At 40.9% G+C, this 19,240-nt stretch overlaps 2 protein-coding genes across 2 annotated transcripts in view; one reads left to right on the top strand and one right to left on the bottom strand.

Moving 5' to 3' along the window:
• The window catches only part of asb6 (ankyrin repeat and SOCS box containing 6), a 47,134-nt gene extending 36,655 nt beyond the window's left edge, over positions 1–10,479 (bottom strand). The window contains exon 1 of the mRNA XM_062051102.1: positions 10,272–10,479. The gene's annotated coding sequence lies outside the window, so the exon portion shown is untranslated. The remainder of the gene's footprint in view (positions 1–10,271) is intronic.
• Positions 10,311–19,240, top strand: part of si:dkeyp-14d3.1 (transmembrane protein 132C) — a 441,788-nt gene continuing 432,858 nt past the window's right edge. Inside the window, exon 1 of the mRNA XM_062051096.1 lies at positions 10,311–10,952. Within this exon, the coding sequence (XP_061907080.1) occupies positions 10,907–10,952 (46 nt within the window). The 5' untranslated portion in view covers positions 10,311–10,906. The remainder of the gene's footprint in view (positions 10,953–19,240) is intronic.

Genomic DNA, 19,240 nt, shown 5'->3' with positions numbered 1-19,240 from the left:
ATTACTGTTTACGGCTGACGAACTGCTTTACGATAGACTAAACGTGATTGCTGTTGTTGTGTGTTGTTACCGCGCTGGGAGGACGTTAATGAAACTGCCTAACAATAAACCCACATATGAAACCAAGAACTCGCCCTCGATCATTCTACAGTTATGACGTCATTGGGCAGGCAAGCTGTTTATATTGTGGGAAAGCGGACGTGAGAACAGGCTGTCCCCACTCAGGTCCGCATTGAGCTGGAGGGGGCGTGGCCTCCAGCTCCGGCTGAATACCGGGAGTTTGTCGGGAGAAAATTTCTGCCGGGAGGTTATCGGGAGAGGCGCTGAATACCGGGAGTCTCCCGCTAAAAATGGGAGGGTTGGCAAGTATGGTGTACATTCCCGCAAACCTCGCATGCCCCTCTCAAAAATCCTAGCTTCGCACCGGGGGCGACGCAGACGGCCGAGCTTTCGAAGAGGAGGCTCCCCGAACACAGGAGGGCAGACTTAGTTTTTAAAATGCATGTATATACAGTAGTATGAAATCAAGCAACAGCCCAAGACCAGACTTAAATCCAGGGGAGACAGGGCCTTCTCTGTGGTCGGCCCTAAGCTCTGGAACACTCTGCTCCCACTTTTGACGTGAGATGTCCGATAATGGCTTTTTTGCCGATATCCGATATTGCCCAACTCTTAATTACCGATTCCGATATCAACCGATACCGATATATACAGTCGGGGAATTAACGTACGTGCTCCAATCACTCTTTCACAAAAAAATAAGAGTTGTAGATATTATTGGAAACTCAAGACAGCCATGACATTATGTTCTTTACAAGTGTATGTAAACTTTTGACCATGACTGTATATACTTGCAGTGGGTATATAAATTGTTGCTGGAGGGTTTTTGAAGTTGTTTTAGAGGGCTTTGAAAGCTACATTTCAAGCGTTTTTATCATCTTTAAAATCTTTTAGGGAGTTTGGTGGTTTAAGACGATGAAAATGTGTCTTTACATTATTCACAGAGTTGTTGTTGATTAATTTTGATTAATGTGAATTAATCCTCTTTAACTATAATCTATATTGATCGTGTTTCAGAGAGACTTGTTACTTTCTTTGTGAAGTGCTTCAGTGAAAAGGCACCTTCCTGCAGTTATGTTGGTCGACTGTTGGTCATGTTTTTTTTGTACTCACAGTTATTATCCAGTGGGCAAAAATGTCTTTCATATTGACTTATTTGGTTCTGCAGCCTGTAACAAGCGGATCAAATGTCCATTTGTGCATGCACGCCAGTAACACTACTTGGATAAACTGCCCAAAATGCGTTGCCAGAGACGTTTAAGGGATTTTGAGTCTTTCTACACTGGGTTTATTAGCGATCAAATGTTTAATCAAATCAAATTATTAATGACGATGAAAGTCTTGAGATGCATTGACGTGTTTATTTAGACAGCCTTAGTATGAAAATATCCGTATAAAGATAGGTACCAAAATGTGGTACTTGTATAGGCTCCGACCGAAATTCACATATCGATTCATGTAAAATCAAACTATGCCATTTTTTCATACCTCCGTTATACATGACTGGTCTGGTTGCAGACTGGGCACCGGCTCAAACACATGGCGGGCAAACAAGCACTCAAGCAGCACTCAGGGCGGACCGCTAAGTCAAACTGCTTTTTGTCACACAACAATGTCTTGTCTTGGTTTTTTCTGTCTTGTGAATTGCATGTTTTAGTTTGAAAAGTAACTCCTCTCGTTTCAGTCACCAAATGATCACAAAATCACCAAAAATGATTCCCGGGCGCGGCACCGCTGCTGCCCACTGCTCCCCTCACCTCCCAGGGGGTGATCAAGGGGATGGGTCAAAAGCAGAGGACAAATTTCACCACACCTAGTGTGTGTGTGACAATCATTGGTACTTTAACTTTAACTTTTAACTTCAGGTCACTTGCCCTTCCTTTTGTGTCATCAGCCTGACGTCATCCCTGACCCCTGATTCTTTCCACCTGTTCCCCATTACCCTCATGTGTCTTATAAGCCCACGCCTCCCTTTGTTCTGTGCCAGATTGTCTCGTTTATTCGTGCCTCTCTAGCATCCTGTCCATGACTTGCCTCGTCTCGTGTTTGAATACCTTGATTCTGAATCCCTTCGTTGCTATTTTGAGTTCTCTTTTTCTCCTCCTCAGCAGAGTGATTTAGTGTTATTTAGTTTTTTAGCCGAAGTGGTGAGTTTTCAGTTTTTCTTACAGTTCTTCCTTTTCCTCAATTTTTTGAGTGACATTTTTTGTTAACCTTTAATTATATCTGTCAGACTTAATTTTAAATAGTATCAGCAAGCCACGTGTTCTTTTTTAATACTATTAGTTATGTTCTTAATCCGAATCCAGCCACTTTACTGGAGATGACAAGTGAAACTTGTGAAAAATTTCTCTCCTTTTTTAACGATAAGGTTGCTTTTATTCGGGCAAATCTTTCTCGCTCTCCATTGAGTTTTAATGTGGCCACTCAGTGCTCGGCTGTGTTTAGTCAGTTTGAGCCTGTGTCCATGCCTGAGCTTACAGGAATAGTCCACAAACTGAAACCCTCGTCCTGTCCCACAGACCCAGTCCCCCCTCGCTTTTTTAAAGAAATCTGGGACACTATTGACTTGTCTGTTAGGGACATCATCAACAGCAGCTTAATTTCTGGCTGTGTCCCCTCTTTTTGTAAAAGAGCTGTTGTCGAGCCTTTGATTAAAAAAACAGGTCTACATCCGACAAGTTTGTCAAATTATCGGCCCATTTCCAAATTACCCTTTGTGTCAAAAATTCTGGAGAAATGTGTTTTAGCGCAACTGCAGCCTTTTTTAGATGAAAATAGCACTTTAGATCCATTTCAGTCTGGATACAAAGCTTTGCACAGTACTGAATCTGCACTTTTAAAGGTTTTTAATGACTTTCTTTTAATGTCTGATTCTGGTAGCTCTGCCATTTTAGTGCTTTCAGATCTTACAGCTGCCTTTGATACAGTCGACCACACAATTCTTTTAGACCGCCTGAGAGACCGTGTGGGTGTCAGGGGGACTGCATTAGAGTGGTTCAGATCCTACCTGTCAGAGAGGTCCTTCTCTGTCAGGCCGGACGCCGGACGCCACCTCTTCTTCTGCTCCGCTTTACTGTGGTGTCCCCCAGGGATCCATTCTAGGCCCCATCCTGTTTTCCTTGTACATTCTCCCTCTTGGAGAGATTTTTAAGAAACATGGAGTGTCTTATCACTTTTATGCAGATGACTGCCAAATTTATATGCCAATTTCAAAAGGCCACGGCCCCCTGACACCCCTTCTCAACTGTCTATGTGATGTCAAGGCTTGGTTAGCCCAGAATTTTTTAATAATGAATGAGGGAAAAACGGAAATTTCAGTTTTTGGTCCGGACCTCACTGACTTGGGACTCATTGCAAAATTATGTGCGTCCCAAAGTCACCAGCCTTGGCGTCACTATAGACAGCGATTTTAAATTTGACAAACAAGTCAATGGCGTTTTAAAATCGTGTTTTTATCATCTTCGTCTTTTAGCAAAGGTAAAACCATTTTTATCTTTTAACCGTTTTGAACAAGTCGTGCATGCTCTTATTTCAAGTCGCCTGGACTACTGCAATGCACTTCATGCTGGCATTAGCCAAAAAGCTCTCTCCCGGTTGCAGTTAGTCCAGAACGCGGCAGCACGACTTTTAACAGGGGCCAGGAAACGTGAGCATATAACCCCAATTCTTCGGAGTTTGCACTGGCTCCCTGTTAATTTTAGAATTGATTTTAAATCCTTGCTGTTTGTTTTTAAAGCTTTACATGGACTGGCACCTCAGTATATCTCGGACCTCATCCAAATTTACACTCCTGCGCGCGCTCTGAGGTCCGAGAGCCAGCTCCAGCTCGTGGTGCCCAGGACGAGACTTAAAACCAGGGGAGACAGGGCCTTCTCTGTGGTCGGCCCTAAACTCTGGAACACTCTGCCCCTCCATGTTCAAACTGCTTCCACAGTGGAGTGTTTTAAGTCTCGTCTTAAGACCCACTTTTATTCTTTGGCTTTTAACACTACGTGAGTTGTGTGGTCTTCTGTCCTCTGTTGTCCTCTGTGTTTTTTTTTATAAATTTTGATGTCTATTTTACTGTTTTAATTGGTTTTATCCTTTAAAATCGTTTTTAATCATATTTATTTTTTATATTGTCTCTGTATTGGTTTTCTATTAATTTATTCTTTGTTTTTATTCAGTCATTGGTGTAGCATAATATTGTTTTTAATATTGTTTTTAACATGGCTGTGCAGCACATTCTTGTTGTGTAAATGTGCTATATAAATAAAGTGGATTGGATTGGATTGGATTAATTAGATTAGAGAAAGTGTAGAATTTTCATAGCCATTGTTTCTTCCTCCTGTTGGAGCGTTTTTTGTTTATAAATACATTTCATAGAATATACGGCGCCATGTATAGTTTGTTATTGTTTTTGTGTTTTCCTCCTTTCGGAGTGATTTTCGGTAGTTCCTTTTTTTTGGAACCTTTTTCGCCGACTAGGTTAGTTATAGCCTTTTTTGAATTGCCCTGACTCTGGAGGTGAAAGGAAGCTTTCAAAATAAAAGCCTGCCGAATCAATCCCTACTCTGCATCTGAGTCCTATCTTTTGACCAAGCCTGACACTTTTACGTATTGGTGCAATTTTCAATATTAATAAACACACAGAACTACAGAAAATTGGTCTGGTTAAAGACCGGTATTAATTCCGCGATACCTGTTACTGGCACAGTATCGATTCAAATTTGAAAGGTACCCATCCATCGCTGTGCATCCTTACATGTATGGAATGGCATTTCAATCCTAGTTCCATTCCTGACACATGAAAGCTTGTAAGACATCACAGACTACTAGACCTTTCTTCAATCCTCAAAGTCTTAAGACCAAGACACAGAGAGGCCTGAGGGTCCAAATGCCACATCTGTTGAGATGTAATACGTATCACTTTATTAGTGCACCTCCCTAAAAGTATACAAGCTCCGTGTTGGCCCTCCTTGGACAGGAGATGGATGATGTGTGTGTGTTTATACGGCGGCCTACCTGTCAGTAATTTAGCCTGTAAAATGTATTTGCCATATGCAGAGCCTGTAGGAGTTCTGACATGTTTTAATGACTTGCAGCTCCAGAGTATGTAACTTATACCACTTGGGATCTGCTCTGTGTGTTTCTGTCTTTGCTTCCCAGCTCCTCAATAGACCAAAGCATGGCCTGCGTTAGGGGATTTAGCTGAGTGACGGACTCCTTTTGGACGGCCCAGCAGCCCACCATTAAAACGTGGGATGGGACTTCTCTCTATCCCACGTCTAATAGTTTTTGCAGGGAGGTAGGTTCCGTCATCAAATTGCACTCATGTAGGACGAAAAGCTTGGTTTCATGTTGATTACTAACGGAATGAAAAGTCACTTAACAGATGTCTTCAACATAAGGCTGGATGAAGACGCCATAACTGAAATTTGGTCTGAAAACTAACATAACTACCGTATTTTCCGGACAATAGGACGCACTGCTGATGAATGGTCTATTTTCGATCTTTTTTTCATATAAAAGGCGCAACCTGACTAGACTTTAGATTATATCATTATGACATTTGGATCATGCAAATTAAGTGTATTCAAGTAAAACATAAATCCTGGAAAACATTCTGATAATAAAATTGCAGTTGTGTCCAAATATAGGGCTTTTTTTTTAAGGTAATTCAAATTATGCAAGCGAGTATTAAACTGTATATAATCATGAGTAATCTAAATTCAATAGTGTGATTAATGTTATAAAAACAACAACCTATCAAAAGTAATAAATATGAGGCTTTTTTAATGTTAATTTGAATAATGCAAGCGAGTAATAACCTGTGATTAATATTGATTAATCCAAATTCAAAAGTGTATATACATTAGGTATGTCAAAAATAATGTGATTAATCGCAAAAATGTATCGCATTAATCATGCAATTTGTTTTGACCGTACATTCTCTTTTGACTTCTAAATACACTCAGACTGAACTTTAGATAAAACTGTTACCAGGTTTTTAGAAAATAAATGATGTACATTCAAGTAAAGCGTTTACAAAAAAAAAATCTAGAAAAAATGATCCTGGATGACATTTTGATAATAAAATTGCATTTGTCCTCAAATATTAGGGTTTATCCTTAAGCAATTTGAAATTATGCAAGCAAGTAATAACCTGTGATTAATCATGGTTAATCCAAATTCAAAAGTGTGATTAATCTGATTAAGTAACATAATCATTTGATAACACAAATTAATATATATTACACAGTATATGTATATTTTAATAAAATGAATCTCACTTTTGATGAATCTAATTAATCGGATTAACATATATTGCTTATATATGTCTATATATATGAATAATAACAAATCATATATTAATGATACAATTCAAATATATATATATATATATATATATATATATATATATATATATATATATATATATATATATATATATATATATATATATATATTTAAAAAAGCTATGGAAACTGAAATCAATGCACTGAAGAAATCAGTCCCTGAAATGATTAAAATGATCAAAATATGGTAAATATTGAACATATCACATATTTTTATGAACGTGTCTGTTACTACAATACACACACACACACACACACACACACACACACACACACACACACACACACACACACACACACACACACACGCACACACACACACACACAAACACACACACACACACACACTCTCACCCGCACACAACTATATATATATATATATATATATATATATATATATATATATATATATATATATATATATATATATATATATATCCATATGTATCAGTTTTGAATTTGGATGAATCATTAATATTCACAGGTTATTTCGAGCTTGAACATTTTAAATTAACCATTATTATTATCAAATACATTATTATCTAATTATCTAAATACTATCTAATATTTGGACACAAATGCTCTTGGATTGTCAGAATGTCATACAGAAACATTTTTTAATCTCACTGACCAAGAAATATGACAAAGTCGCCCTTGGGTTTATTTAAATACAGTGGCATTTACATAAATGGACATAAAGGTGTCGTTGAGGAGTGAGGGAGGTCAAAAGCGTCCATCATTGAGGTGTCCTCGGGGGTGTTTTCAGAACAGCCTGTTCCTGTTGTTCACAGCGTCAAGGCCATTCGAGGGAGTCAAATCATAGATTAGGATGTTTGTTTTCCGTGAGCAGACATTACAATGACTTGTCTGTTCTATTCGTCCATGCTGGCTGCTCTCATATTCAATTTTTCCTTTTCAGCAAGCTTCTCCATGATGTGATCCATCTTGCGATTCAGTTCAGAAATCGCCACAGTCTGTGATCCCACAGCCTGGCCCAAACCTTCCATTGCGACGAACAGCCTTTGGGCTCATTGAGTGGCTGCCATCGTCTTATGAATTTGACGATACACCAGAGCAATGCCCAGCCCAATCAGCAGGTGCCCCGCGATCAAATGAATGTGTCTGCCAATATGGAGGATTATATACCGTATCCATACCATGAATTGATAAACGTGGACCCGACTTAAACAAGTTGAAAAATGTATTCGGGTGTTACCATTTAGTGGTCAATTGTACAGAATATGTACTGTACTGTGCAATCTACTAATAAAAGTCTTAATCAATCAATCAATCAAGATTAAATACTTCTCTAAACCGGACTTTAGGACAAAATGACTGTGATCATACAAAAGTAGGTTTTCATGGAGGATAGCATTAAGCTGCTTCAGATACAAATACAGAAAGGTAAGATACACTCACAATACTTGATTTAGTTTGTTAAAGCAAATGGGACCAACAAGTGTTTAATAACGACTTTATCAAGTACTTGTTGGACCCATTTATCTTATCATAATATCATGATGATAACGTTTTTATGAAAGCGAATAGCTTCCTTCTTTTTCCTGTTACTCTAACGTGCAACCTAAATCAACAATATATAAATGGTTGATTTATATAGGCTAGTAAAATCAACCATTTATATATACACATCAGTAGGCTAAATGAACATCTTCAGCATACTAAATCAACAATGATTAGAGCAGCACGTATGAATTTAAAGGCCTACTGAAAGCCACTACTACCGACCACGCAGTCTGATAGTTTATATATCAAAGATGAAATCTTAACATTGCAACACATGCCAATACGGCCGGGTTAACTTATAAAGTGCAATTTTAAATTTCCCGGGGAACTTCCGGTTGAAAACGTCTATGTATGATGACGTTTGCGCGTGACGTCAATGGTTGAAACGGAAGTATTCGGACACATTGTATCATAATACAAACAGCTCTGTTTTCATCGCAAAATTCCACAGTATTCTGGACATCTGTGTTGGTGAATCTTTTGCAATTTGTTTAATGAACAATGGAGACTGCAAAGAAGAAAGTTGTAGGTGGGATCGGTGTATTAGCGGCTGGCTGCAGCAACACAACCAGGAGGACTTTAGTTGGATAGCAGACGCGCTATCCGACGCTAGCCGCCGACCGCATCGATGATCGGGTGAAGTCCTTCGTCGCGCCGTCGATCGCTGGAACGCAGGTGCGCACGGGTGTTGATGAGCAGATGAGGGCTGGCGTAGGTGGAGAGCTAATGTTTTTATCATAGCTCTGACGAGGTCCCGTAGCTAAGTTAGCTTCAATGGCGTCGTTAGCAACAGCATTGCTAGGCTTCGACAGGCGGCGCAGCATTAACCGTGTAGTTACAGGTCAATCAATCAATCAATCAATGTTTATTTATATAGCCCTAAATCACAAGTGTCTCAAAGGGCTGTCCAGTGTTTAGTTCGGTGTCTCCTGATAGTAGTATTGTTGATCTTCTGTCTATCCTTCCAGCCAGGGGCTTATTTATTTTGTTTCTATCTGCATTCACTAGACTGAAGACTTTTATGTTCACCTTAGCTTTCAGCTAAATCTTTTAATCTTTTAACTTTTAACGTCTGCACTGTTTTTGTTTTTATTGTCTGCATTTTAATTTTGCTTTTATTTTCTTTCATTTCACTTTGTTGTCTGTGAAGCACTTTGAGTCTGCCTTGTGTATGAAAAGCGCTATACAAATAAAGTTGCCTTGCCTTGCCTTGCCTTGCATTTAAGCATGATGCTGTCACGTTAGCTTCGTAACTAAAGTGCTTCACCGATGTATTGTCGTGGAGATAAAAGACACTGTGAATGTCCATTTCGCGTTCTCGACTCTCATTTTCAAGAGGATATAGTATCCGAGGTGGTTTAAAATACAAATCCGTGATCCACAATAGAAAAAGGAGAAAGTGTGGAATCCAATGAGCCCTTTTACCTAAGTTACGGTCAGAGCGAAAAAAGATACGTCCTGCACTGCACTCTAGTCCTTCACTCTGACGTTCCTCATCCACGAATCTTTCATCCTCGCTCAAATTAATGGGGTAATCGTCGCTTTCTCGGTCCGAATTGTTCTCGCTGCTGGTGTAAACAATGGGGAAATGTGAGGAGCCCTTCAACCTGCGACTTTACACTACTTCCGGTACAGGCAAGGCTTTTTTTATCAGCGACCAAATGTTGCGAACTTTATCGTCGATGTTCTCTACTAAATCCTTTCAGCAAAAATATGGCAATATCGCGAAATGATCAAGTGTGACACGTAGAATGGATCTGCTATCCCCGTTTAAATAAAAAAAAAAATTTCAGTAGGCCTTTAAGTAAAAAAAAAAGAAGAAAACAATCTCAAAGTATCTATGCCTCACCTGGAGTTTAGTTCACCGCACGTCACTGAATTAACTAATTATGCAGCCCCAGGTCAAGTCAAATTGTTTTGGTGTACCCCTCAGATTATATTTGATTGACTCTAAATCTAAGAAAAAACAGAACTAAAAAAGGTTCTAAGTCGTATTTAAATAGTAAAAATGCATGTCCCTCAACACTGACTAAATAGATTTTAAAGCAACACATCCTGTCAGTTGATTATTCTTCCCACAAGGGGTCGCTGATGCACTCTAACAGGTCGGGACGCAACATTTAATAAAAAAAAAAGGAAGCGATGCAAATCAGTTTAAGTAAATATCTGCAATTATTGGATCGCTACAAACAATACCACTAAGAGTAGTATTTTTTTTTAAACGGTTTTTAAAAAACAACTTCAAACTTTTATTCAAACGCCTTGACTGCGGTGTTAGTGTCGAGCGTATTGGTCCTATTTGCCTGTGCGAGTGTGTGTGTTGTGACGTGTGCCAGCACAACTTACTGTCACCGCCGCTGCTAGTGGCTCCTTTTCTCTCCCCGGACGCGGCAGCCACGAAAACTGGAAGTCGGACTTTCGTAGAATCTTTTGACGTCCAAGTCAGCTGGAGGGCTGCGCTTGTGTCCCCCGGTGCTCTGCGGGCAGCGGCGGAAGTTCTCGTCGGGACTTTTCGTGCTACGGCTCGCATGGGATGTGATACCAGCGTGGTGGGGCTCGGATTTCAACTTTTCGCTTTCTATTTTTTTTTTTTTTTAACATTTTTTCTCTCTCCACCATACATGATGCATATTACGCATGCATGGGGCTGCCTTATTTTTGGACTATGCGCCGGACGCAGCAGCCAACTTCAAGAAGCTTCTGTCACTAACTAATGCGGCGCACATTTTGCAGCATTTGGAAGTGCATTCCGACCAATATGTCACCAGGATCTTCAACATCAAGCCTAAAAATGATAGCAGTAGGCACTAAAGTTCCCTCTCTGCATTTTTTTGGTCAAGGAGGACAGCAAACAATCAGAATATTTTTTTTAGTGTAGTCATTCAGCATCCATTTAGAATGATGCACCAGGTGACACTTTTCCTTTAAACTTTAAACATTTTGGATTTTTCTGGTGGGTTCTTCCCCTCCACCTTAGAAACATGTTGCACATCCTCCTGTTTCTGTCTTTGGCGTTACTTTTGACAGGTAAGAACATTTTTAATCATTACTTACATGACTTCGCTATAAAAGTGGGTGACATTGTTATCACCAGGGAAGATGAGGTCACCTACCTAGGTTCCATTCTAGAGGCTAATCTTTCCTGTGATAAAATGGCAACCAAGGTAATCAAAAAGGTCAACCAACGAATCCCCTCTCTGGTCAACAAAGGCACCATGAAGATTCTAGCGGGAACTCTCGTTCAACCCTTTTTCGATTACGCATGCACCTCCTGGTACCCTAGCACCTCCAAATCCCTCAAATCTAGACTCCAAACATCCCAGAACAAGCTAGTCAGGTTACTTCTAGACCTCCACCCCAGATCACACCTCACTCCTACCCACTTCTCCAAAGTGGGCTGGCTCAGGGTGGAGGACAGAGTAAAACAACTTGCACTGAGCCTAGTCTATAAAATCCGCTACACCTCCCTGATACCGAAGTACATGTCAAACTACTTCCTTAACCTAAATGACCGCCATAACTACAACACCAGAGGGAGCTCCACTAACCACGTTAAACCCAGATTCCGATCTAACAAAGGTCTTAACTCATTCTCTTTCTATGCCACATCAATAGGGAATGCACTCCCAACAGGTGTAAAAGAAAGGGCATCTCTATCCTCCTTTAAAACCGCACTAAAAGAACACCTCCAGGCAACTACAACCCTAAACTAATACCCTCCCTTCCACATAATACCTCTTCGGATTGTAAATAATCAAATGTAAATAATCAAATGTAGATATATTTTCTTATACTTTCTGATCTATCCTACCAAGTCAGTCCTACACGGTTTCAATGTCCATTTCTCTGATGATGCAATTGTTGATGCTGATTGTTGATGACTGAAGTGTTGATACCAACCAACCTATATATTTGATAGTATATATCTGTATCATGAATCAATTTAAGTGGACCCCGACTTAAACAAGTTGAAAAACTTATTCGGGTGTTACCATTTAGTGGTCAATTGTACGGAATATGTACTTCACTGTGTAATCTACTAATAAAAGTTTCAATCAATACTCACAGTTTTCCCAGCATTTTTAAAAATTTATTTTCAGAACCTTTATTCATAATATTCAACATTTACATACAATCATGTAAATAATAATCAAAAAAAGTACAGAAACAGTACAAAAACAGTACAAAACAGCGCCAGGGGGTTGTAAACTCAACAATACGGAGCCCCTAAAGCAGACCTGGGCAATTATTTTGACTCGGGGGCCAAATTTAGAGAAATAAATGTGTCTGGGGGCCGGTATATCTATTTTTAGGAACACTAATACAAAACCTCACAATAATGTCTGATTGAATGCTAAAAACGTTATGACAGACCGCCTTAAAAAAACGTGATGGAGTTTTACATTTTTCTATGAAGGATAAAACACTGAATATTGACAAAATATGAATGTCACACCCCCTTTCGATCGACACATTTTACAATCAAGTGAAACGCAACAAAAATGCAACAAACAGTGAAATATGAACGCTGTGGGTACAAAATAAACCCACCTACAATCTGATATATCTGATATATCACTAAGCTTTAGAACTTTGTTGTGAAAATCTCCTTCCGCGTCTGTGGAAACGCTTCCCGCCCACACTGCTTGGTGCCTCGTCTGAGCTGCTGTGACGTAGATTACCATAGTAACTAATTAGATGACCATAGTAACTAATTAGATTACCATAGTAACTAATTAGATTACCACACATATATACAGTATATATATTTTGTATTCTTCTTTAGTTGCTAGGAACTAGGAATGTAGCAGCAGAGTGCGTCAAATACGGCCGCAAAATTATACTTTCCCGAAATAAAAGGATGTTTTTGTGTAAGTTTATGAGTTGGAGTATGTTTAGAACTATATAAAGATGTATTAAATTAGTTCATTTTGACAGAAAAACTGACGTCAAAACGTCATCAATTGCAGGCGTCCGGGCGCAGCCGCACACGTCGTTGGTAGCAAAAATGGTGCCTGTTGTTTGGTTGGCCGTACTCTCTTTATACACGACTCTGTCATCAGTGGCATGCAGGCTCCATCTAGTGGCACGCCAAATAGACTTAGACTTAGACTTAGACAAACTTTAATGATCCACAAGGGAAATTGTTCCACACAGTAGCTCAGTTACAATGATGGAAAGTGTAAGGATGGAAAGGACAATGCAGGTATAAATAGACTAAATATAGCGATATAAAATATAACATATATACATAATATTTACATAATATATGTACAGTATATTATATATACTGATATATTATATTATGTCTATATCATATATACAATATATAACAATTACTATGTACAATATTACAGTATATGTGACAGCTACAGCATAAAATAGAGAGTAAATCTAGCAGAAAATGGAAAATAGACATTAAAAACAATATACCTGTCTATTAATATATATCTATATATACATATAGATATATATATATATATAATATATATAATATATATATCCATCCATCCATTTTCTACCGCTTATTCCCTTCGGGGTCGCGGGGGGCGCTGGAGCCAATATACCTGTCTATTAATATATATCAATCAATCAATCAATCAATGTTTATTTATATAGCCCTAAATCACAAGTGTCTCAAAGGGCTCTATATATACATATAGATATATATATATATATATATATATATATATATATATATATATATATATATATATATATATATATGTCATGATCCGTGGGCCGGATCATGTTTTTGTGTTTTCTGTTAGTTTTGGACTCCTTTTGTTATTGCTTGTGCACCTGTGAGTTTGTTTCGTCACCATGGTTACTTATTATTTTCACCTGCCACTTGTGTTCCCGACGCGCACCTGTTTGCCATCACTGACACTATTTAAACCTGCCTTTTTGTTCACTCATCCTGTTCTCCTTGTTTGCGGTAAGCATCAGTCACGTTTTCTGTATTCTTGTTCCAGACTCTTGTGCTAGTGTTAGCCTTAGCTTCCCGTGCGTTCGGCACGCTTTTCTTTTGCTTGTTTTCTGTTTGGCTATGATTTATGTTAATTAAACCATCTCTTACCTTCACGTTTTTGTCCGGAGTGTTCGTGTTGCATTGGAGGAACGATCCCGCATAAATATGCGACCCCCACGTGACAGAAGGAGAACAGCATACAGTTCTTCCGCCACGAACTTCCAGGAGCTGGATTTAGGTATGTGGTTAGATTTGGAGGCAATGGAGGCGGAGACTCTCCGCTATTCCCCCTTGGAGCGCCAGGACCTGATGTGGGGTCCTAATGGAAAGTTGATCCCACTCAACTCCGTGTGGCCCGAGGACATTGTCGCGCCACCGCAGTACCGGACGCACCGGCAAAGGCGGAAGCCGTCCAGAAGGGCTTCTCCTCGCCGTCAGATCGCGTCACTCCCGCAAGCGCCTCCCCTGGACCGAAGCAAGTGGCAGCCAGACCAGAATTCCTCGCCGCCAAAATTAGGTAATCCGATTCAGGATTTTGCCAAGCAGTTCATGGATTGGGCTTCCAGTCAGCTGCAGGAGACCGGGGCTGATGACGTCACGCCGCCGCCTGCTGATGACGTCATGGGCCAAGAATTTTTTTTTCCTAATTCTGTTTCGCTCTCGAAAATTCAAGCCCCGCCCAAGTCACAGACATTTTCTTTTTGTTCACCCACACAAAATCAGGTGGGGAATAAAAAAAGACAATTTGGACAATTTAAAGGGGAGGCTTCTACCCCCCTCCTGACCTCCCGCCACCCACCCTTAAAGACTGTTCCAGACCAGGAGCGCGTCTGGTATCCGCCCCTTGAGGGGGGGGGCTGGGGCCGGGAGCTGTGCTGGTGGGGTGCCTCAGCTGCGCCCAACCAGGCAGCAAACTCCATCCCGGCCGCCACCACCAGTCTTTCGGCCTGCCAAGCAGCAACCTCCAGCCCGTCCTCCACCACCAGTCCTTCGGCATGCTAAGCCGCTACCGCGGGCTAGACCACCTCCGCCATGCTCATGGCTAACCTCTGCCCGGGTGGGCCTGCAGACACCACCATCATCTCCGGTGGGCCTGCAGACGCCACCATCTCTTGACACCTGTACCTGCTCCTCGGCTGGCACCTGTGCCTGCTCCTCGGCTGGCACCTGCGCCTGCTCCTCGGCTGACACCTGCGCCTGCTCCTCGGCTGGCACCTGCGCCTGCTCCTCGGCTGGCACCTGCGCCTGCTCCTCGGCTGGCACCGGTACCTACACCGGTACCTGCTCCACGCCAGACACAGGTACCTACACCGGTACCTGCAACCACGCCAGACTCGCCGCCTGCTCCTGCAACCACGCCAGACTCGCCGCCTGCTCCTGCAACCACGCCAGACTCGCCGCCTGCTCCTGCAACCACGCCAGACTCGCCGCCTGCTCCTGCAACCACGCCAGACTCGCCGCCTGCTCCTGCAACCACGCCAGACTCGCCGCCTGCTCCTGTAACCACGCCAGACTCGCCGCCTGCTCCTGCTACCACGCCTGACTCGCCGCCTGTACGTCGAATGTGGCCATTCCCTGGTCGCCCTCCTCGCCGGCTGCAGCGGCGTTCCACTCGCCGCCGCCACTTGACTTTGCCTCGGTGGATTCGGGGACACTTGTCTTGGCGATCCACCTCCGAGTCCTCCCTCCGCCCGCCCGTGACTTTTGACCATGCTTGTTTTTTTTTGTTTTTTTTGGACATCTTGTATCTGTCCTTGAGGAGGGGGTACTGTCATGATCCGTGGGCCGGATCATGTTTTTGTGTTTTCTGTTAGTTTTGGACTCCTTTTGTTATTGCTTGTGCACCTGTGAGTTTGTTTCGTCACCATGGTTACTTATTATTTTCACCTGCCACTTGTGTTCCCGACGCGCACCTGTTTGCCATCACTGACACTATTTAAACCTGCCTTTTTGTTCACTCATCCTGTTCTCCTTGTTTGCGGTAAGCATCAGTCACGTTTTCTGTATTCTTGTTCCAGACTCTTGTGCTAGTGTTAGCCTTAGCTTCCCGTGCGTTTGGCACGCTTTTCTTTTCCTTGTTTTCTGTTTGGCTATGATTTATGTTAATTAAACCATCTCTTACCTTCACGTTTTTGTCCGGAGTGTTCGTGTTGCATTGGAGGAACGATCCCGCATAAATATGCGACCCCCACGTGACAATATATATATATATATATATATATATATATATATATATATATATATATATATATATATATATACCTGTCTATTAATATATATCTGTCTATTACCTGACACAGAAGGTGTCAGGTAATAGACAGACATCATCTAAATTACTTAATTAAATATATATGATATATAATATTAAATATTTCAACACAGTGTTACTTTTCAAACGTTACAGTGGACACACATATTGAATATACTTGTAAAAAAAACCCCAACCTCAGTATTGTTTTTAATGAATACTTTGGAGTACTATGTTGCTGTATTATGGTGGTACTTGGCGAAAAACATTTAAGAACCACTGTATTTATCTCGTTTATATTAACCTATTCAGGATTACGCTTCACTTTATAATTTTTTTTTCTATAATGAAGCCAATATTCCAATGTTTTTTTTCATAAAACTGGCTGTAAAGGTAAGAAGAGCATGTCTGCATTGGAAAACAAAATGAATTTTAATGCTTAGGTTTGTCCCGGTCTGACTCTTGCTGACAATGCAAATTTCTGTCTCGTGACCATGAATCAATCATATGGAGCCCCAAAGGGGACCTCTGAGTTTAGACAGGCTGGAGCTCAGAGGAGATCTGAGGGCAGGTTAGCGGCTGACTAAGTGAACCCTCCTGCCTTGTGGGCAAAATATGTCCTCCCAAATTTTACTTAGTCCAGTGGTTCTCCAACTTTTTTTTTTTTTACCAAGTACCAACTCAGAAAACACTTGGCTTTCCAAGTACCACCATAATGACCAACATTAAAATACAGCAGCATAGTAGGCCAGAGTATTCATTAAAAACAAGGTAGAGGTTTTATATGACAAGTATATTTAATATTTTTTGGCCAATGTAACATTACACACAGTTTGAACAGTAGCACTGCGTTTGAATATAGGAACATAAAACACTGTACTTTAATCGAGCAATTTTTTTTGGCGTACCACTAGATGGAGCAGTGTTTCCCCCAGAAAATTTGTTAGTTAAGGTGGTGTCTCTCCGGCGGACAGACCGGGGAAGAGGGTGGGTGGGTGTAAGGATTGGTGTAACTCGGCCTGTCGCCATCACGTCTCCACCTCGTCGCTGCCACCGCAGCCTGGGGGGACAATAGACTACAGACTGCGGTGAAGTAGGCCGGCTTCGTCGCGTGAAGAAGCCTAACATTTTTGGTTGTGTTTTCTGCTCCATTTGCTGAATGGCAATATACGTTATATATCTCGATATTTTTTCCGTAAAGTAAAAACAAAACAGTCCTAGTTACCTGAGATACTAAGTATGTCATTATTATGACTTACTAAGTCAAAATAATGACTTACAAAGTCAAATTAATGACTTACTGTAAGTAAGCGTTTACAATAAGCGTTTCAAAAAAAGAGTTAAAAGTGGGGCCACATGATGACATATGTTCAACTCATCATGCTTAATTCATTACAGCATTTGGGACGCCTGTAGTTGATTTTTGTTATGTAAATGTTATATTTTTATCAACTGGTGATAGCAGGGACCCTGCCATTCAAAACTAGGCTGCTACATTACTAATGATTAATGTAACTATAGCTGAAAAAATAGTACAACAGCAATAGGAGAGACTATTCATCCCTGAACACCATGGAGTTCATGTAGGCTTTATGATGCAGTTACATTATTATATTGTTGGCTGACTTTTGCTAGCATTTATTTACGTGTTAGAACGCAGAAAAAAGAGAAATATGTATGCTTGTCTTCCTTAGGGATTGTGAATGATAAGCAAAATTCCCCAAAAAAGAGCAGGTCTCCTTTAAGAATGGTGTTGATACTTTTAAACTCTCAATATCACTCACCATAAATACATAGAAAAAGTTCAATTTTAATATTTGTCATCGGTATCGACATTGGTTTCAGCTGATCTAACTCATGGATGATCAATATCCAAACCGACAGCATAAAACCCTGGTCGGAACATTCCTAACTAAGGCCCCTTCTACACTAAGGTTATTCAGGGTAAATCCCACCTAACCTTATCCTTGTCCACACACACACACAATGGTCGTTTAAGACCCCCTACCCCCCTCCGTCCACCGGCGCAACGCGACCTAGTATGCATGCGCAGAAAATGTGCACGTCATAGTCACCTCCAGTGTTGCTTTGTGTGCAAGTTCTTAAATAAAATTGAACTTATCTGAAAAATATCCAGTGTTGTGGTATGTCAATTAACTGAAATCCAGTGTGCTGTGGGGCCCTATTGTAGTGAATCACACCTGAGCCATCGTAATTTAATAAAATCTTTAATGGACTCGTGAAAGTAAACAATGTGATGAAGAACATTTTACATCAATCAATCGAGGGATCTAGATATCTGGTCTCCTCACTCCTCACTCTTTTGCCTTCACCTTCATTGACCATTAGTTTTTGTAGACTTTATATACTCTGGACCGAGACGTTGAGTCCGCGACAATAACTGATACAGTCTGCTTAGCCAGTCCAAATGCATTCAAAGTTTTCCGTAATCTTCCCTCGTTGGCCAGGTAATACAAAGCACACGCTACCTTTTTTAATCACTTCCACTGGAGCCCGCATTCACGTTGTGTCTCCTTCGACAAATGGACAAAATTTTTCACTAAGTAGAATCACAGCTGACCTGGACATTCGAAAGTTCTCTTGCCGTCTGAGAAGTGTTGTATCTGAAATAGCTGCAATGGCTTTCTCTTAAGGTATTCATGTGTGATTTCCACAAGGGTCTGTACAGACGGAAGGAGAAACACGGGCATGTCTGGATGACTTGCCTCCATATTTCCAGTGGTTAGCGACCCCAAAAGGGACAAGCGGTTGAAAATGGATGGATGAATAGCTCAGAGTTATGAAACCGCTTTATTATGAAGCTGACTGTGGCGCATTCTTTCTGACGTCACTTCCTGTGTGGGGAACAATCTTTCTGGCGTCACTTCCTCTCCGAACTCAGTTTGTAAATGATCAATGAGTCCATACAAAGCTAAGAGCCAGAGATTCAAGAAATACACGGCGCACTTACCCGTGCAAAAAATAATCAGAGGATGGGAACCTTAAACGATGGTTTTGTGTGGCTGAAACTGGGCTTAGGCTGAATGTTATTAGTTTAAAGGCCTACTGAAACCCACTACTACCGACCACGCAGTC

Source organism: Entelurus aequoreus, linkage group LG06 (genome assembly GCF_033978785.1).
Source record: "Entelurus aequoreus isolate RoL-2023_Sb linkage group LG06, RoL_Eaeq_v1.1, whole genome shotgun sequence".
Taxonomy (NCBI): domain Eukaryota; kingdom Metazoa; phylum Chordata; class Actinopteri; order Syngnathiformes; family Syngnathidae; genus Entelurus; species Entelurus aequoreus.
This window is presented reverse-complemented; position numbering and strand designations above follow the sequence as displayed.